The sequence below is a fragment of the Patiria miniata genome, unplaced genomic scaffold, assembly GCF_015706575.1.
Source record: "Patiria miniata isolate m_02_andy unplaced genomic scaffold, ASM1570657v1 HiC_scaffold_24, whole genome shotgun sequence".
Lineage (NCBI taxonomy): Eukaryota > Metazoa > Echinodermata > Asteroidea > Valvatida > Asterinidae > Patiria > Patiria miniata.
This window is the reverse complement of record NW_024037063.1, coordinates 5,591,414-5,609,267: the sequence shown is the minus strand read 5'-3', so window position 1 is coordinate 5,609,267 and position 17,854 is coordinate 5,591,414. Positions and strand designations below refer to the sequence as shown.

The 17,854-nt window shown below is 36.2% G+C and overlaps 2 protein-coding genes across 3 annotated transcripts in view; one reads left to right on the top strand and one right to left on the bottom strand.

The window, feature by feature from the left end:
• LOC119731828 (transient-receptor-potential-like protein) overlaps nucleotides 1-16 on the bottom strand; it is a 10,545-nt gene extending 10,529 nt beyond the window's left edge. Inside the window, 1 exon segment of the mRNA XM_038205102.1 lies at nucleotides 11-16. Coding sequence (XP_038061030.1) covers nucleotides 11-16 — 6 coding nt within the window.
• Nucleotides 17-924: 908 nt separating this feature from the next.
• On the top strand, nucleotides 925-14,320 carry LOC119732259. Of its 2 annotated transcripts, none has more exons than XM_038205709.1 (10): nucleotides 925-1,091; nucleotides 1,871-1,911; nucleotides 3,264-3,747; nucleotides 4,981-5,122; nucleotides 5,617-5,883; nucleotides 6,510-6,861; nucleotides 8,945-9,275; nucleotides 9,984-10,067; nucleotides 10,737-10,859; nucleotides 12,106-14,320. In XM_038205709.1, exons 1-10 carry the CDS (start codon nucleotides 977-979, stop codon nucleotides 12,294-12,296), a joined length of 2,130 nt encoding a protein of 709 aa, XP_038061637.1. In that variant the 5' UTR covers nucleotides 925-976; the 3' UTR covers nucleotides 12,297-14,320. The 2 variants fall into 2 exon arrangements, with proteins under 2 accessions (XP_038061637.1, XP_038061636.1); XM_038205708.1 differs by having other exon boundaries at nucleotides 5,593-5,883.
• The last annotated feature ends 3,534 nt before the right edge of the window (nucleotides 14,321-17,854 follow it).

Here is a 17,854-nt window from a genome sequence, read left to right as displayed (position 1 = left end):
GGCCAATTACGGGCATGTGTGGGTAATAAATGCTTCCTCGCATAATTTTTGAGCTTGCAACTTTTAACCATTGTCATTTTTGATGATTTGCAGTCCTTTGTTGCAAAATGCAGGTACATACATGTAACAAAATTTTCGTAAGGTTTTTAGATAAAACTGACGTCACCATAAGTTTATCAGATTCAAAATGATGACCCCTCCAATGAGTGAGGGTTTTCTTTTTATGCAGTGTTTATTTCATCACTGTGTGTCCCCACGGCCACATGGCTACAGTGGTTGACTCATGCAAGGTGGTGTGCAGTTTGAAACCAAAAAGGGGACCATGGCGGTGCATGTGTCTGAATGCCTCAGATCCCTGTTCCCAAAGAGCCGCTTTTGTACCAATTTCATTGAGATTTTTGTTTCTGGGACCAAGGAATAGTACTGAGGGTCCCACAATGACCAGAATCACCTTTTACCTTCACCTTCCACAACTTCTAGAGTTCTCTTGTCAAGTCATCATACACATTTTGGGGTTAAGAAAAGTGAAGACAAATTAAATCACATGTTTATGGGAATGTTTCCCTGAGGGTACCATTTTTAGTAGTTATTTTTTATTATTATTATTATTAATATAAACATGGTATTGTACCCTTCATGAGAAAATTTTATTCTTATACCTTATGGAGACACCATACATTTTAATGTCTCCCTAAAAATCATAACTCTTATTTGTGGGTGAATTTTAACGTTATTCAATACAATGAAGGCTTGATCCATTGCTTGTCATGGGGGAAGGATAATGACAAATGATTGTTAGTTTTTTGGCACAATCCTGTGGAAATGTCTCCCAAAGATTTTTTTTGTAATGTTTATTTATTTTATTACTTTTTTTATTAATTTTTTATTTTTATTATTACTTTGTGGTTCATAGCCCAAATGTGATGTGTAGATGTTATTGTAATTATGACTTAGTGTTACATTTGGGTGGCTAAATATGCGGAACATTCTTCTCATAGATTTACCGGGATGTCTGCACATCGACTGCCTTGCTGGTATCCTGGTTAGATTTGACGAAAATGTTGGGATAACAGCTCACCATCAAAGCCAAGGTAAACCTACCGGTACATCACCTGCCATTCCAAGTTTACAGTTGACTTCAGTTATTATGAATACAACCACTGTAATACAATCTCTGGTTAAAGCAGACCTAAAGACTGGGTCCCAATCGTGTTTGTGAAATATGCGACAAACATTAATATTAACTATTTATATATACAAATGACTCTGAAATGCTAAAGAAATAAAGCTACATTATAAGTCAAGAATTATTGATTTCGGGATGGGAAAATACATGGAAATTACTGATCCGGCTCCTAATAATTACCATGTCAACCAATTATATAACTTTGTAGATGCACTGATCTTCTATAACGGTGCATTTTGAACTAAATATAGCTTCCATAAATAGCAGTTTTGTTAATATTGTAAATGGATCTTTGGTAATACACATTATCTGGAAACCATTCAAATCTGAAAAAAGTTTTTAAATTATGTTTCCAGTTAAAAAACTTTAAATATTGAGATTCATGAACATGTATAGAGGCTTCCAGTTTTTTCAATATCTGTCCCTTATGCGCTAAAAGTCCCTCTGCAAAACAAATAATCTTTTTTGTCCTTGCATCCAAGTATGTTCTGTATAATGATCAAATAAGAGTACATGTATTAACCTTGATTTGTAGTGCTTTATTCTTGAATCAAATATTTTCTCAACAATTAACTGAATGTTGTTTGTTACAGACGCATATACCTTAGAGCACTTGTATCAAGAATGTTTTCCAGTGTTATGTGATAAATTGTGAACTAAAATTGTTTCAATATTTTCTTTCAGACCACAGCTATGCACACGCATCTGGCCTTGAAGAGGATGTGGTAAGTGGTGATGTTAGTTTCCTGTGTTTGGAGTTCTTGTTGGTCCCTCATGGTTCTATGTTTCTTGTGAAAAGTGCCTAGCGCATTTCAAGGGCAGAGGGGGTGTTTGTTGGGGATGAGGTGTCCCCCATGCTGCTGCTGCTGCTGCTGCTGGAGACCAAATCGTCGCAGAGCTGACAAACCAGCAAATCAACCATTTTGGCAATTTTGAGATTTTGTCACTTTCGTGGTTTTAAAGGTTGCTCTTTTAAGTATTTATGCCAAAATTCTTAATTTTTATTTGGATTTTGAGATTCGGAGCCCGGCCTGAGGCCAATCAGTCAAAGTAACAAATCCTTAATGTGACATAGTGACAAATACAAAATGTCCCTGGTAACCAGCTAATGTAAGGAGTGCGTTCAAAGTACAAACAAATGATGTGCTACTGTGGTTGTCAAAAACGGTGACTTTTTAAGACTAAATTCATTGTGCACTTATCTTCCTGTATTATGATCAAAATAACATTGCATGTTTCATGTTGAATGCGTAATTAATATGCAGTGCGAGTGCGATCTGACAAACTGAGATTTTTGTAATTTGACAAACTGAGGAATACATTTATGGTCGAATGAAAACATGTGGGACAACTAACCTGATGGATACTACATTTCCTATTTTATTTTGAATATACACCAAAAGGGTTATTATCGAAACATTAGGGACGCCCAGAAAAATGCCCAACTTCAAACGCGAATTACTTGAAACAGGGATTTTGCTTATTTGTCGGTATGTCAGCTGTGCGACGAAATATTCCTGTAATCTATTTCTCAGGTCTCTTGAGTTTATTAAGCTGAAGAGAGCTGAGTGAGTTCTAGTGTTAGTGTTCTATCATGGTTTAATGGTGTTATGTAATGTCATTGTTTAGAAATGCCAGTGGAAGCTGAATCTCTTCACCTTTTAGTGTGAATAATAAACTTGAATTTTGAACTTCAATCATTTTGGATGGTATGCATCAATTCCAACTCATTAATAAGGCCAAACAAAATATTTTTGCTACCTGATTTTTACAGCTCTGGTCCTGATTTATTTTTTTTGGGGGGGGGGGAATGAGGGGAAAAAATTTGAAAACTTTCAATTACTCCCTTTACTACACGCTGACACCTGCATATGATCGTACGCACCAGAAATGCCAAAACAAAATATGAAGTTTCCTATCGACCTAAGGTTCCTACCCTATTTTTAAATGCCAAGGTATCGGACACACAACTATTATTTTTTTTGGCCTAATATTTACCCTTTTAAGTGTACATATAGATATATATATTCCTATGCATTGGTAAAGAAAGGTTGGGTTTTTTTTCCGTATGCCACAGCAAATTCCTCCCAATCTCAATGATGTGTGGCCTGTGTGTGGAAATCCACGTGCTGCGGTCATTGTTACGGATCAATCATTTGCCGTCATTGACATCGTGGGCAATGGGTTGAAGTGTTTGACATGCAGGAGGGGCGATTGTCAGCACATCAGTAAGATCAAGGATATTCTTGAGCAAGTGACAGATTTGCCGGTCTTCTTATTGGAGATGTCTGCTCTTTTGGAGTCAACTTCTCTTAAAAGGAAAGCAGGAGCAGGATCAGTGGCTTCCTGGAAGCGCATTCCCTTTCAGCTTGAGAGCATTCATCTACAAGACATGGTTGCCAAACCTGTTATGCAACGGGGTTGTACAGTCAATGGCAATCTTCACCTGATTCCCACACCAGGTGGTATGTGCGCATGCTGTCACGCATCATGGAGTAATGACATCTACCTGAAGGGTGAATATCCTGTTTTCACTCTACAGTCAATTCATCGAGCATCAGGTATGAAAAACATGTTATTATGTACATTAATTGTGTCCTTCCCCTCTCCAAAAGTTGTATGTATATCACAATACATTTTTTTTTAGATGTCAGAATTACTTGATGTCGTTATGTATAAAGGGTCAACAATGTTCCATGCTTTCATTCCTATAGAATTACGGTATTGAAGTGAATACATCACGTGCACAGAATGTGTGTAAAAGGCATTAGCGCGTGATTCAGCCCATGAACCAACACGCGCGTACTCCATTCGATTGCACTACTCTAGTTCTAAATGACGTCACACTTCAGAACTCTATAAATCCAGCTTCAGACATAGATGACCTGCAGGGGACACATTGATTGATTCTTTTGGACAGCATTTTAATATAAATGGTGTACATACAATGCAAGTCAAAAACCAGGCTCGAGATAAATGATTTTTTGGTTGTTGAATATTGCAAACACATACATGTATCTTAAATTTTAATAACAGGTTGAAGGAGTATTTTGTTGGATTGAGAAAAGAAGTAATAATCTGTCATTGATCAAGCCAAACGACGTGAGAGCAATTTTAGTAAAGCAAGTCGTGCTTGGTGTTTACTGATTGCTACCCAGTATGAATTACTCATGTTTTGTTGATTTTGACAAAGAACATAGTTTTATAACTTTAAACTTCAGAATAAACGGTTGACTTGCCTGTCTGCACGATGCTTAAGTCTTAATGACTGAGTACAACATAAACCTTTTCAGTGTGGAAAAAAAGAAGGCGCTATATGCAGAACTTCACTTTAAAAAAATGGTCCCAAATTTTTGTTTTATTTTTTTTTTACTCACCCTGTATATGTGTTCATAATTTTCACCACAGTAATCATTTATTTTAGCTTCCATTTTGACTCATACTGTATGCATGCAGAAATAATGTCAAAGATTGGAAGACGAAATGGTTTTCAAAAGGGGCATCATGCATATCTAGTCAAACATTTTAACATTTTAAATACGTTTTTATGTAACACCGTTCGGCACACTATCTGTCAACATCCAAAACCTTCAATGACATAACGTTTCAGGTCTGTACATCTCCTACAGTAAAAATTTTGGTTCACAATGTAAATTCTACTACACTGTTCAATTCCAAAGAAAATTAATTGTGAATTTTCAACTTATACCATTTCATGTACGAAGTGTGTAGATCAATTTTATGTCATTAGTTGTACATCAAATTTTGATTTTGAGGAACCATATTGTATTTAGTTTTCTTCAGGAAGTGCAGCAATGAGATGTGTGACTCTGAACTTCAATATGATGGCTTGTCTGACTGCCTATTCAACATGACAACCTACTTGATTGACCACTCCGTCCTGAGACAGTACATGTACCAGTTTCTGTATGGAAGGTGTGCATTCCTAGAATTATTTGAAAGGGCTATATAAAGACCCTCATCCTCCGGGACGATCAACTGGTGTTTTATTTTTCTTGGCCTTAAAGAGATTTGAAAACTGGATCATTGCAGCACATCACAGAGCAATGTTCAATGAAAGCATGAATGGCAATACAAGTTACTATAGGATTAGGACCTCTGGGAATTTTGCCATGGGTGATATACGATCTCACGTTTGGCTCAGGATGTAAAAAAAACCCAAAAACATGTTTACAATATAACACAATGACAGCCATCATCAAATTCCTTCTGTATAACATGCATGTATGTACAATAATGAAATATTTATGCACAATAATGAATTATTTATTCATTATTTTCTTGTAGTTGGTAGTATTCATTGCTAATAGAAACTTGACTGTACATGGGCATCTTTCTGTAAGTTGACATTGCAAGAATACAATGTATTTCATCTGTCTCCTCAGATCACCCATGTTTGGATTTTACAGTGTTTGGGTGCAAATGCAGAATGATGCTGGACATAGCTCTTTTGCATCACAACTGCACTACAACAAGTTTGTATGGGCATGGTATGGGTTCCTGCGTCTGCTGGACATCGATTACCACGAGCAGTTTATCTGCAGGGAACAAACGTGTGGCGCACAGCCAGATATAATCATCTGTGATGCTACCCACCTTTCCCTTCGCAAGGACCTATCGCTGTGGAAGGACAATGTGCCGAAGGCTACCAAAGAAGCAAAACAGTCGTCAAGCAGATAAGGCTTATAATTGTGTTCTGGACTCTAATTTTTCCAGCTACTTTATTCAGTAGTTTTGTTGTAAAGAATCATGATTCCACAAAAGAGTTCACTTACATTACAATACAGCTTATATTAGTTGTAATAATAAAAACAAATAATAATAATTAGGGGTATTTATAAAGTGCAGGTATTCACCATTATTGATTGCATCATTATATTACCCTTCTCATTCGGCCAACGAAACATATTCCAAAGACCATCCCATTTCGCTGCATAGTATACAGCTCTTTGTTGCAATTTAGGCGCAAAGCAGCTAAAATAGGAATGGGGAGAAGCAATGTGTGACAAAGCGCCTTGTCTAAGGGCACACACACGATAAACCCAGGCTGGACTTGAACCCACCACCTGTAGGATTACATCATGAATTCAATGCTCCAAACTTTGATGCAACAGCACTCCATGGTAATCCTGTGATTCTTTTAATGCCAATTAATTAACACAGAGTGATTCATGCATTTGAAGGCTTTGTCTCATTTGGATTGTGTCTCAACTGGAAATTGTATGAATTGTTCATTTGACATTACGCTTAGCTAGATGATTTAATGTTCATGTGAATTACTTTTACTGTTTTCTCTTTATACTGTTTACAGAAAAAGCATCTTTCTGGTTGACACCCAAACAAGGAAGTTGTTAAAGAAGTTTGCCCGATCGTCAGAGGCACATCCGTTTCCTCCCAATGACTTCCTGATGCTTATTGATGGATGCAAGGAACATCAAGGCAGCCTACTCCCTTTTCTGAATGAGCTGGGTTCAACTGGACATGCAACAGCCCCACCTGCAACTTACAAACCGTTATTGCAAGCTTTGTCTGCAACTTCTCCAGTTTGTGGACTGCTCCATCCAGAGGCAGAGTTATTAGAACTGTTGGAGAAGATGGCTCATGGATTTTCCCCAAGAAAAGACTTAAATGCTATGGCTATTCTCACAAACAAGGTTAGTGCTCCATTGTAATATTAGCATAAATCCCCATGCAATAGTTAGATTACGTAGGTACAGAGAGATACTTATTAATGAGGTATAACAGTATGGTGTATTATTTGTTAGTGTGCATATTTTCCGTTTGATGTAACTACAGTACTCAAAATCTAAAGAAAGGTGCTTAATAACTACATGTACATGTAACTTGTGAATGATGAATACTCAGCAAAAAGCATACTATGTTCCTGATTTAAAATTCAAACGTTTTTTAATGCAGCCGATTGCAACTATGCAATCATGCTCTGAAGCAAGGAATAATAACAAATATCCTTGGATGTGCATTGAATCAATCACAAGTTTTTCCTGAATAAAAAAAAAATATATTATTACAGATATCTCCAAAAATGTGTCATCTTATAATTATCTTGGAAATGTCATTCTTTTATTGCTTTCTTCAAAATGACAACATGCTAGACAGAACAATTGCACAGCTCTACAGAATTATGTTAACCATCTCAAAGGGTGGAAAGAAATGGAATAGGAACCTACACACATACATGTACCTTGGATGGTGGCACTTTTCAGATGCACGTGATAGTTTAAACTGATAGTGGAGTGCATATTTTCCTTTTGGCTGTTTTCAGTATTCTTGTGAATGGATAAGAGCAAATAGTGCATTGAATATCCAGGGTGGTTTGCAGTTTGAGCAAATAGCAGTGGACTTTAGGGAGCATTTAGGACTCATTGAAGAACTGAAGAATAGTCCTAATAACTCAGATATGGCTTCACATTGTTGTCATAACAGAGTTTCAGAAAGGATAAATGGAAACACAGTACAAGGCCATACAAGAACATGGGATTCATTCATTCATTCATTTCCGTTTTATGGTTTAAAAAATCCAAGGACTAAAAATATTTGGTTTCAGCAAAACTTAATATTTACAATGATTGTTAAAAATTATATTAACGGTAATATTCAAACAAACGTGAACAGCAACAGTGACATGCATTACAAAATAATGGGATGAACGCATTGTGCTATGTGAAAAAAAACTGATGCTAATGAATGAAAAAAGAAGAGTTGAAGGTGGTCAACGTACATCATCGAACTTTATTGAAACATGACATCGAAGAGATTGAGGAATGATTATGTGGGAGAAGTACTTTGTACATGTAGGTAATAGAAGATGAGATATTGAATTCTGTCGTAGGCCAAATTAAACAATTTACATGTTTTGCGTTCCTGCCCGCTTCTATTTTGGAGGCCACCTCTTTCCTTTTTTGTTAATTGTAAAAAATGATACATTTTAAACAATGACATCATTTTGGCTTGTTTGTTGCATCTAGCCCTTATAAAGCTGGTTTGTCATTTCCTGAATTCAAGTGATGGTCATTTAAAAACAAAAACTGGCGGCCATCTTGAAAAATAGCCCGGTCTGGCAGCCATTTTGGAGGGGGGAAAAGGGCATCCTCCCTTGTTTTTCAAAAAGGCATGATGCTAAGCATTTTTTTTTACTTGGCCTTAATTGATGTGTACATGTTTCTTTGCTCAGATGTCAGTGCTGACACCTAGCACTCTTAAAGAAGTTTTCAATGGCTTGCCCGTGCTACCAGCATTCAACTTTGTAGTTAAAACAGAAGAGGAAATTACCAAGTGCTCAATAGTTACTCAATATTCTTATAAAACTTAAAAGTTTTCTATCACACAATATTATCTAAAATATGTGATAACTGATAAAATGCCGATTTCGTCTTTGCCAATTTCAAGAGCTACGTTTAGATAAAAAAAATACTGAAATTGCTCAATGCATTAAAAGAATATCATCATTTAAGCACAATGACCCTAAAACCTGTCACATCCCAAAAATGCAATTTCAAGAATCTTCATCACTCTTGTCTGCAAACATCACCTGAGATACAATTGTAAAACCTCAGTTTAAAAGTTAAAAATGATGAACAATGTCCTTTTGAAGGCCTGTCGCCAAAAAAGTGGATGTTATTTTGGAGCTTCACACAAATGTAAATACATTTTTAGGGGTTTGGGTTCATCTTTTTTTGACTCACCCTGTATATTGTTGAATTGATATTTTGTTCATAGTGTCCTATAATAGCTGACCTCATTGCATCGGAGCAAGTTCTTCCTGAAGTACTCTTTCCTGTCCTTTGTGAGCTGCTTCGTCTGGCAGTAGCCCCATTTGAGCAGTCAACTTCTTCACAATCTCCTGCTGCTGTTCAGGCTGAGAGAAGCACAGACCACCCACCACCAGACGACTTCGATGGCATGTGTTTTTGGCCCCATTTCCCCCAACAACGGTTAAGGCCAAAATATGCAATGGATGGCTTGAAGACCACCAGGACCAGTTGCAGGAAGGATTCCAAAAATTACGGGAGAATGACACCTGGAGTATTTGCTGCTTTCTGTCCCCATGGTAATACTTGCACTCAAATTTATTGTCAATGAACAAGTAATGCTGGGTAGGGGAAAAAAACAGCCTGAAAGTCAATTTGAACCAGCAATTATGATGCAACCTACCACATTGCAAGCACAAGGAACACATTGGGAAATCCAAAACATGTATTAACAGCACTGGCAATAATTTGAAAAGTATTGTCCATGTGTATGTTTCTCTAAGAATAATTTAATGGGCAATCATAAAATGTACAATCTGCCAAAGACCAAATTTCTCTACACCAAAGCCGACTGGATTACCCTAGTGGTAATTACAGTCGTTTGAATAATAGTAGTAATATGTCTGGCTCCATGACAATGCAATGGGATAATTTAGTATTACTGTGATTGATACTTTAATGAGAATATAAAGTGTGATGTAAATGCGATAGTTTCTGGTTTCGTGTGGCTCTCACAAGATTTTTACCTGTTTTTTTGAAACTTTGATTCCACTTATTATTACAAAGCATAAACAATGTTCCCCATTTCCTGTATTTCGAAGACTTTCTGTTCTGGCAAGGTTTTCATGAAGTTTTGCTTCCCTCAAAGGCCAAATTATGCCACAATTCATAGCAGTCCTCAGGAAACGATTATTACGTGACAACATTCTGTTTGCTGTTTAAGTATACATGTACACATAATCCTATCTATTTTATTAAAGACTGTCTTTCATTTTGTATTTGTTCAGGAATCTGTTATGGTTTCGAAATTATGAACCAGTTTGAATCACCGAATGTGCCCTTCACTTTGCTCCTCACACGATTTGAGACACGTAAGTAGTGTTTTCCTCAACAAATCATAGCTGTTGATTTAATAAGCCTCCGTACTGATGACGTCACACTTTGTTTACATGTGCACTTTCCTATGGAGCCAGTGGGGGCCCACGGTCAACTGAGCACCATAGGAGAGCGCACACGTAAACGGAGTGTGACGTCATCAGTACAGAGGCTTATTCAGTCATGATTTATAACTTACATTGACATTTGTAAATTTGCACACAACTGAAGATCATCGATTTGTTTGCAGCACCTAAACAAAGGTTTAAGAAAACAGTCCCTATCGTTATGCACCGGTAATCCTCCTTGGCCTTTATAATGATTTTCACTTAATTACGATGAATGTATGACACTAAAAAAAAAATATTGAAGTGAAATTGTTTAAGCATGTTGCATTTTTGTGGAAGCATTTGTTTGTTAACATGGGTGACTTGCGAATAACACTCAATGAAGGCATATGGTAGCAAATCTGCTTCTTCAGACTTTTTCTTATGTTACTCACTTCATGCCTGGTATGGGAATGAACTCAAATGCACACTACCAATTCAGTTGCAACAAGCGGTCGCTGAACACACATTCCATGGAAGCAAACTGATCTTTTGATAAACCTTAAATTTACATTATTGTTCTCATCAAATGTATGTTGGTTTTTTTTTTTTACGTAGCTCCAAAGATGATTGTGTATGACAACGCCTGTCATCTTCATGCCTACTGCCTAAATCGGGAGCCTGGCATGTTTAAGAAGACCAAGTTTCTTATCGACAGACTACACTGGCCCAATCATACTGGTAATTCTTGATTGTATATTTTTTTTATTTATTTATTTCTTTTTTGATGACTGTAACACAAGTGTATTCCATTCAGTTGGAATCATATCAAATATTTTTACGGATAATTATCAATGTCCACTTTCTGACACTTAAAGCCACATCTTACTCGCATGAATGTGAGTAATATAAAACAAGAAAATACAAGAATGATGAAAATACAAGCCTGAGAAAAAAAGAAGAAAATGCCAAATTAACGTCATACTTAATACTTTTAGGCATTGCATGGTGGAGTTTCAGTATCATTTCGGTTTGCGGTAACACTTTGTGGTAATAAATTCTGCTTAGAAGACAATTATTTAGTTCTGATAAGAACTTGTCCTGCTTGTTATCAACTTCCACTAAGTACTTTTAGTTCTGATAAGAACAGTCCTGCTTTAAGTTCTATTAGAAGTACAACTACTTGGTGAACGTTGATAATAAGCAGGACAAGTTCTTATCAGAACTAAATATCTTCTTAGCAGTAGTTATTATGACATGGTGTTACCGCAAACCAAAACGATACTTAAACTTAATACTTACAGTAGTGCAACAGGTACACTGTTCTACAGTGTAAATCACAAAATAGAGTGAAGACAGACAGCAGATATTCAAACAATGCTATTTGTTATTTGAAATGAGATATGAGAAGAATTTCACGGGTGTGAAATTTTAGTTTTAGAGCTGATTTCGCCTTTTTTTTCAAGAATTTCAGCTTTTTTTCCCTCACTTGCTGTGTACAAAAGTATAGTTTTTTTTACACCTTTTTCAGCTATTTTATCAGTGGTCACTCACACCCTTGATTAACAAGACCAACGATTTTAACAGTAACTGGTGCAATCCTATGGGTCACTTGGATAGCAAAATAACCTTTTCATCAAGAGAGCCTGGAAGATGACGATTATTGTCAGCACTAATCTTAAAATTATTTTGAAGCTGGAAAGTGGCCCTGCCTGAGGGATTCATCCTTATTTTGTTCAATTAAACTTCATTACATAAGCTGATAGCAATATTGCAATATAGAAATCATAATTTTCTTCATAGGGTTTCCCTTTACCTTGTCAATGTGGTCTTCAAGAATGAAGTCCCATAATTTCCCTCTTGTTACCTCTTCATCACATACACAAGTACCCACTTCATGTCTGTGTGCCTGATCAGTGCATTTCATTTGTCTATATCTTTTCAGTAATTTGAATTAATACATTTCTGTTTCATATTCTTTCATCAGCCTGTTCCGTTGGGTACAAACTAGATGGGTACTCAAAATACAAGGCGATAAACAGCCAAGTTGCCGAACAGATGAACTCGTCACTCCAGCGCATCAAGGTTCAGCTGTCATATATGGCTCAAGACAATTTTTTGTGGCACTGCAGATTTTTTTTGTGGGGGAAGAACATGAAAAAACAAAGCGTTCATTAGAATATGAGAAGCATATCTGCACTTAAGTGTATACATGTTACTTGGTGGTTTTAGAATCCAAGGGTGGTCATAAAACCTATAGGAGAATGTTTATTATATTGCTGTTTGTTTGTTGTGTTCTATTGTATTTTTATTAGGTGTAAATAGTCGAATGGCTTAGACCCCATTTTTTACAAGATCGTGAACGACTGGTCCAAAGCACCAACGTGGCAGATAGATTGTTATAGCCCTAGAGAAGATATTTTTAAGAAGTGGCACCTGAACATCTTTTGGGAAGGGTGCCTGATGTTCATAAATCATCAACACTTGCCATGTAATATGTTTTTTTTTGCCATGTTTGGGCATATTTGTATTTTTTTTTTTTACTTTTTAAAAAGTATATTTTGGTGATCGTCCTTACACACCCTACTTCAATTACATGTAATGAAGCCCACAAGTGACTGAATGATAATGTAAACATGGTAAAGATCTGAAATGACTTCCATTATACTAGTTGGCTGCATTTACCTCAGTTGTCTCCAGAGATCATCAATTAGTCTTGCCAAATCTCAGTGTTTATGAGCTTCAAATTCACCAAGTCGCTTACTGGCACAGTTACCCTATTAAGACTTTATGGGAAATCATGTAAACAATGCTAATATTGTTATATATAGCCCAAAAAGCAGAAACAGGGAAAAAAACTATGTGTCCGTAAATTAGGCAAAAAGGTAGGTGAAGGGTTGCTTAACAAGGGAAACCTGAACAAGTTCAAGGAAATTCCCTAAATTATTGGTAAGAAAACGTTTTGACGTAGACCTAATTATTAAAAACAACAATAATGTCTTATATTGCGGATTTCCTAGAACTTGTTCAGGTCTCCCACGTCAGGCAACCCTTCGCCTAATTTTAGCACTATTTACGGACACCTGATTTTTCCCCCTTTCTTGTAGCTAAGTATCATGATACTGTCCTCAATCATATGATTTATTTTTGTGAGGGTAACAGTGCCAGTAAATGACTTTGTGAATTTGAAGCTTGTAAATTCAAACTTTTGGCGAGACTTGTTGACGATATCCAAGGAAAAAGTGAATGGGCACAACTTTAGGGTATAATATTAGCCATTTGGGATCTTTATTATGTCCTCGTATCATCCAGTCTGTAGTATGATGCAGAAAACGTTATTTAAGTAAGGATATGTACCAGTAAGTGGAATCCCCAAAACATACTTTTCACTATATGTGTATTTATATACCCAAACATTGCCAAATATGGGAATATATTACACTGCAGGTACTAACCATTAGCGATTTATGCAATTTAAGCACCATTCCCAAAAGAATTTCAGGTGTCACCCCTTCTAAATATCTTATGTTGGGGCTATAAGAATAGCCAACTTTAGTGGTTTGAACCAGTTGACACGATTTCGACCTTATGCCACCCAACTAAAACGTGTTACACTCGTAACCCTTTGAAATATCGAATTGCACACTCACAATGTATACATTCTCCCTTCAAAAAAAAAAAAATGATGCACACTCGGGTCCTCCCTATGCTTAACCCTAGTCATGTCGTTGGTTGCGCAAAACTTCTTTTTTTTTAGCATTTGATGTTTGGGGGACGCCAAATCAAATTGCTTGGTGTGATGCATTTTGTTTGCGTGGTTTTCTTTATTTTTTGTTTGTGTCAGACCTCTGTATCATGCCATTTATGGAAAGTGAAAAAAAGGAAAATCAAAAATCTGACGGTCAGTCTGGGGTGGGGGCTGGCAGTTGCCCCTCTGCTTGATACAGTTGCTGTTGTTCTTGGGTTTGGCATCTAATCCTTTCATTCCTTGAAGAACATATTTTGAGTATGACAGGATAATTTTTCTTGATATTAGTTGTAAGTTTTACCAGACCTTTTTTGAACAATATGCACTGTTAATGTCTGATACAATATTTGAACAGCATGGACTGTTATTGTCTTGTTGTCCATAAAGTATTATTCTCTTCCAGCACACACATTTAGATCATTGTGATGTGATTTGTGAACATGTAATGAGGTTTGTATGTAAAAAAAAAAGGGTGTTTACCTATTGCAAAATACCCACCTTGGAGTCAGTGGTAGAAATCAAAACACAAAAACACATGTTTGCAGGTGTGGCTTTGTTGAATTTATTTATTAGCGTGAAGTGCGTGATTACTGAAATATATTTGGTACTATACAAGATACAGGAAATTTAATGCATCCGAATCAGTTATATCTTGGATGCTCAATTTTGAAAAGCAAATAAAATATGAAAGATTTCACTTAGTGAATTATTCTTCAAGATGTAGGTACTTCTCCAGCATCAAGTAACTAGTTTGCTGCAGCTACTTGACAACAGCAAATAATGGAACGTATAGTAATTTATGTACCCCATATACATGTAGCAATAGGGATTTGTTGGACTCTGCAACTCTGTATTTTTTTTCTGTATTATTTCCCAATATAGTATGAGTATTTTTTTGCAGAACACTCACCAGATTCTCTTTGCTCTGATTAATATTTTTAAAAACTTTATTAATATGCATGTACACATAAACAGGCATGATATTTTTATTGAGTTTTCCCATGGTTATAATTGATTGAATTTGAATGAAAGCAAATGGATTTGGATGCAAGACAGATTGATTTACAAATAAAGATTATTACATGGTGTCATTCCAAACGTTATATTGTACATGTACATTTCTACCACGTAAAGCTATGATTTCGTTTGATTGATAGAATAGCATTGTATCCAAACATAAAGGTGATTTGTCAAGTATGACACAATCTTTGATGATGTATATATTTAGTATACCAGGGATTGTTGTACTACTCAATGTGGTGTTATAACTCAAGTATACGAGAAGAACCAAATCACATTAGTTATTAGATTTTAAGACAATGAACATTATCTTCAGTGGGTCATTAGAGACACGCATCTGTTCACGCACATAAAACCTCACTTGTAAATTGTAACCTGATGTTAAACTTCCTCTCAAAACCTTTGTTTCATGGGGGGGGGGGTGTTACTGATCTTGGGATGTATGTTATTTCCAACTTTGTATCAACTAATCTAATTAAAACATAATGTTAGTAATATGTCTCACACTGTGTCACTTGTTTCCATTGAACAAACTGTTGCATTTAAGTTCTTGATAAACAACAATAACAAACCGTAATTTGTTATACTTTGTTTTCGTGAAATGTATGTAATTTAGTTAATATTTTATACTACATGTACATGTATGTTGTTATTTTAGTATTTACTTGATTATTAAAACGAAGATTGCACAATAATTCTGTGGAAACACACTTCTCAATATTGCCTCTGTGTCTATCTATCATGTTCATCTCCACTTTACAATTTTTTTTTAATTATCTGTGGCAGAGATGCACTCTTAAAGGGTATTCGAAGGGCAGGGGCATATCCATGGTGGTTTTTTTTTTGTAATGAAGATGGTGTGAAATATTGTGTGAATGTGTCCAAACTTTGCAAACAACGATTTCTAGTTGCAAAATAATTTGACCGTAATAAAAAAAGTGGGAGCGGATGGGTCGAGCCCCGATTCCAGCGTATGTATAGATCCGGATTTCTGCACTGCGTAAGACCATCCTCCCCCAGGACTGTGTCGACTCGACCAATTTGTAAACACCACTAGAGGTCTTACAAGCCTACAAACTGTAGGGACAGCAGTTGCAAAGTTTTGTTTGTTTGTTTGGTTGGTTTGGGGTTTTGGGGGGAGAGGGGGCCTTTGTTGCTTGATTCTATCCTTTTTTGAGGGGGGGGGGGTCGTTCAATAATGAACAAGTAAATGCAGTACTAGTAGATTCTCATGGCATGATCATCTTTTCACATATAGAGGGCGCTATTGACAAGTCGTGATACTTCTTATTGAGTATTATGGAGGTTGCCATGGCGCGGCGGTGGAGAGTGTACATGTATCTGGGTTATAAATTATGAAAAAAAGGAAAATTAAGCAAGAAATTGTAGAAGCACTAGTCGAGATTTAAAGTTGACACTGAACTTCTTGGTTTTTGTCATTTTTCATTTACTTGATTTGAATATTACATTAATTGTTTGTGTACGATGTCTTTTTACAAAAAGTTTTCGGATTAACTAGACTGCTGTTTTACTCTCATTAAACGCCACACCAAAAGAAGGAGAAACGTAATTATTTAGCAAGGCCGGATCCAGACAGCATTTTTTTTTCGAGGTGGGGAGATTTTTCTGTCCAAAATATTGTGTACGCAATGGCTAACTTTTTGCGACGTTAGGCTACTCAACAACAACAACAAAAATTTCGGGGTTTTTTTTTTTGGGGGGGGGGGGGTGTGGGAGCATGGCCCCTATTTGCCAATCCTCCTAGATCCACTGTTGTCATTTGGAGACCGGAAACTTATTACATAAACAGAATAAATATAAAAAGTAGACCCAAACACAAAAGAAATATATTTCATATTTAAAAAGTCGCACCACAATAATTAATACTGGTAAGCTAAAAACAAAAAAACAATCAATGGCTCAATCCGTTTAAATTATATCACCATTTAAACCAAATAATCGGCTCCACGTCCACAGTTAAACGGTATCGTATTAAACTTTAATTCGAAATGTAGTGAACACCTTCAATGTGTTCATTGTTTTCCCATGCTCAGACAAAAATAGTAGACAATCCATATTTCTTCTTCTTTGCTTTGTTTTTGGTGGTTTTAGTTTAGAAAAGGGTTCAGACCCCCATTGCTCAAGCTGCCATCAGTAATAATAACAAAGCACAGAATGAGCCATTTAGGCCTGGCATTATTATAACTCTTCTTTTTTTATAATTATATTATCGCTTTAATTGAAATTTTGAAAAATCTCAGAATATCACTCGTTTCTTTTGACAATTCAGAAAGAAGACATTTTGTAACAGTTCGATGTCAAAGTAAAAATTTGTTTTCAAAGACATAAATATCAAGTTCATGTATGTTTGTTTCCGTTTTATTTGCAAATCTCACGAGAGTCACTTGGGATGCAAATTCGTATAAAACCACTGCTGTGCAAAGACGGTCTACAAGGCTATAAAAAAAATAAGCGCATTAAAAGCTTCATACCATTGGCAAATCTTTTCTGAAAATGATAAGTAAATGGAAATAATGATTTATTAAATATGGCACGGAACTTATAAGCATAGTGCATAGTTTCTTGTTCACAAAAGAAACAATTCCATTGCATTAAAAAACATTTCACGTGAAGATTACTGCAAAAGTTTCCTAAAAGTCTAATCATGTACGGGCCTTTGGGCCAAATGGTATTTTCAAGAATTTAAGTGAAGACGTAGAGTCGATTAAAACAATCCATAGACCATTTATTTATGAAATATAATGGGGAAACAACTGAAAGCATCGGGCTTGTTAGAGAGTGGCATTCTCAACGAATTTGAGAGGCCGTCATTGTCTACAAACAATAGATGGATGGATGGATGGATGGATGGATCTCCTATATCTCCGATTACCCAGCCCTTTTCCCCGGCACATTTGTCTCCTATATACCCTCCCCAACGCTACACAATAGCGACAAAGCAACCATC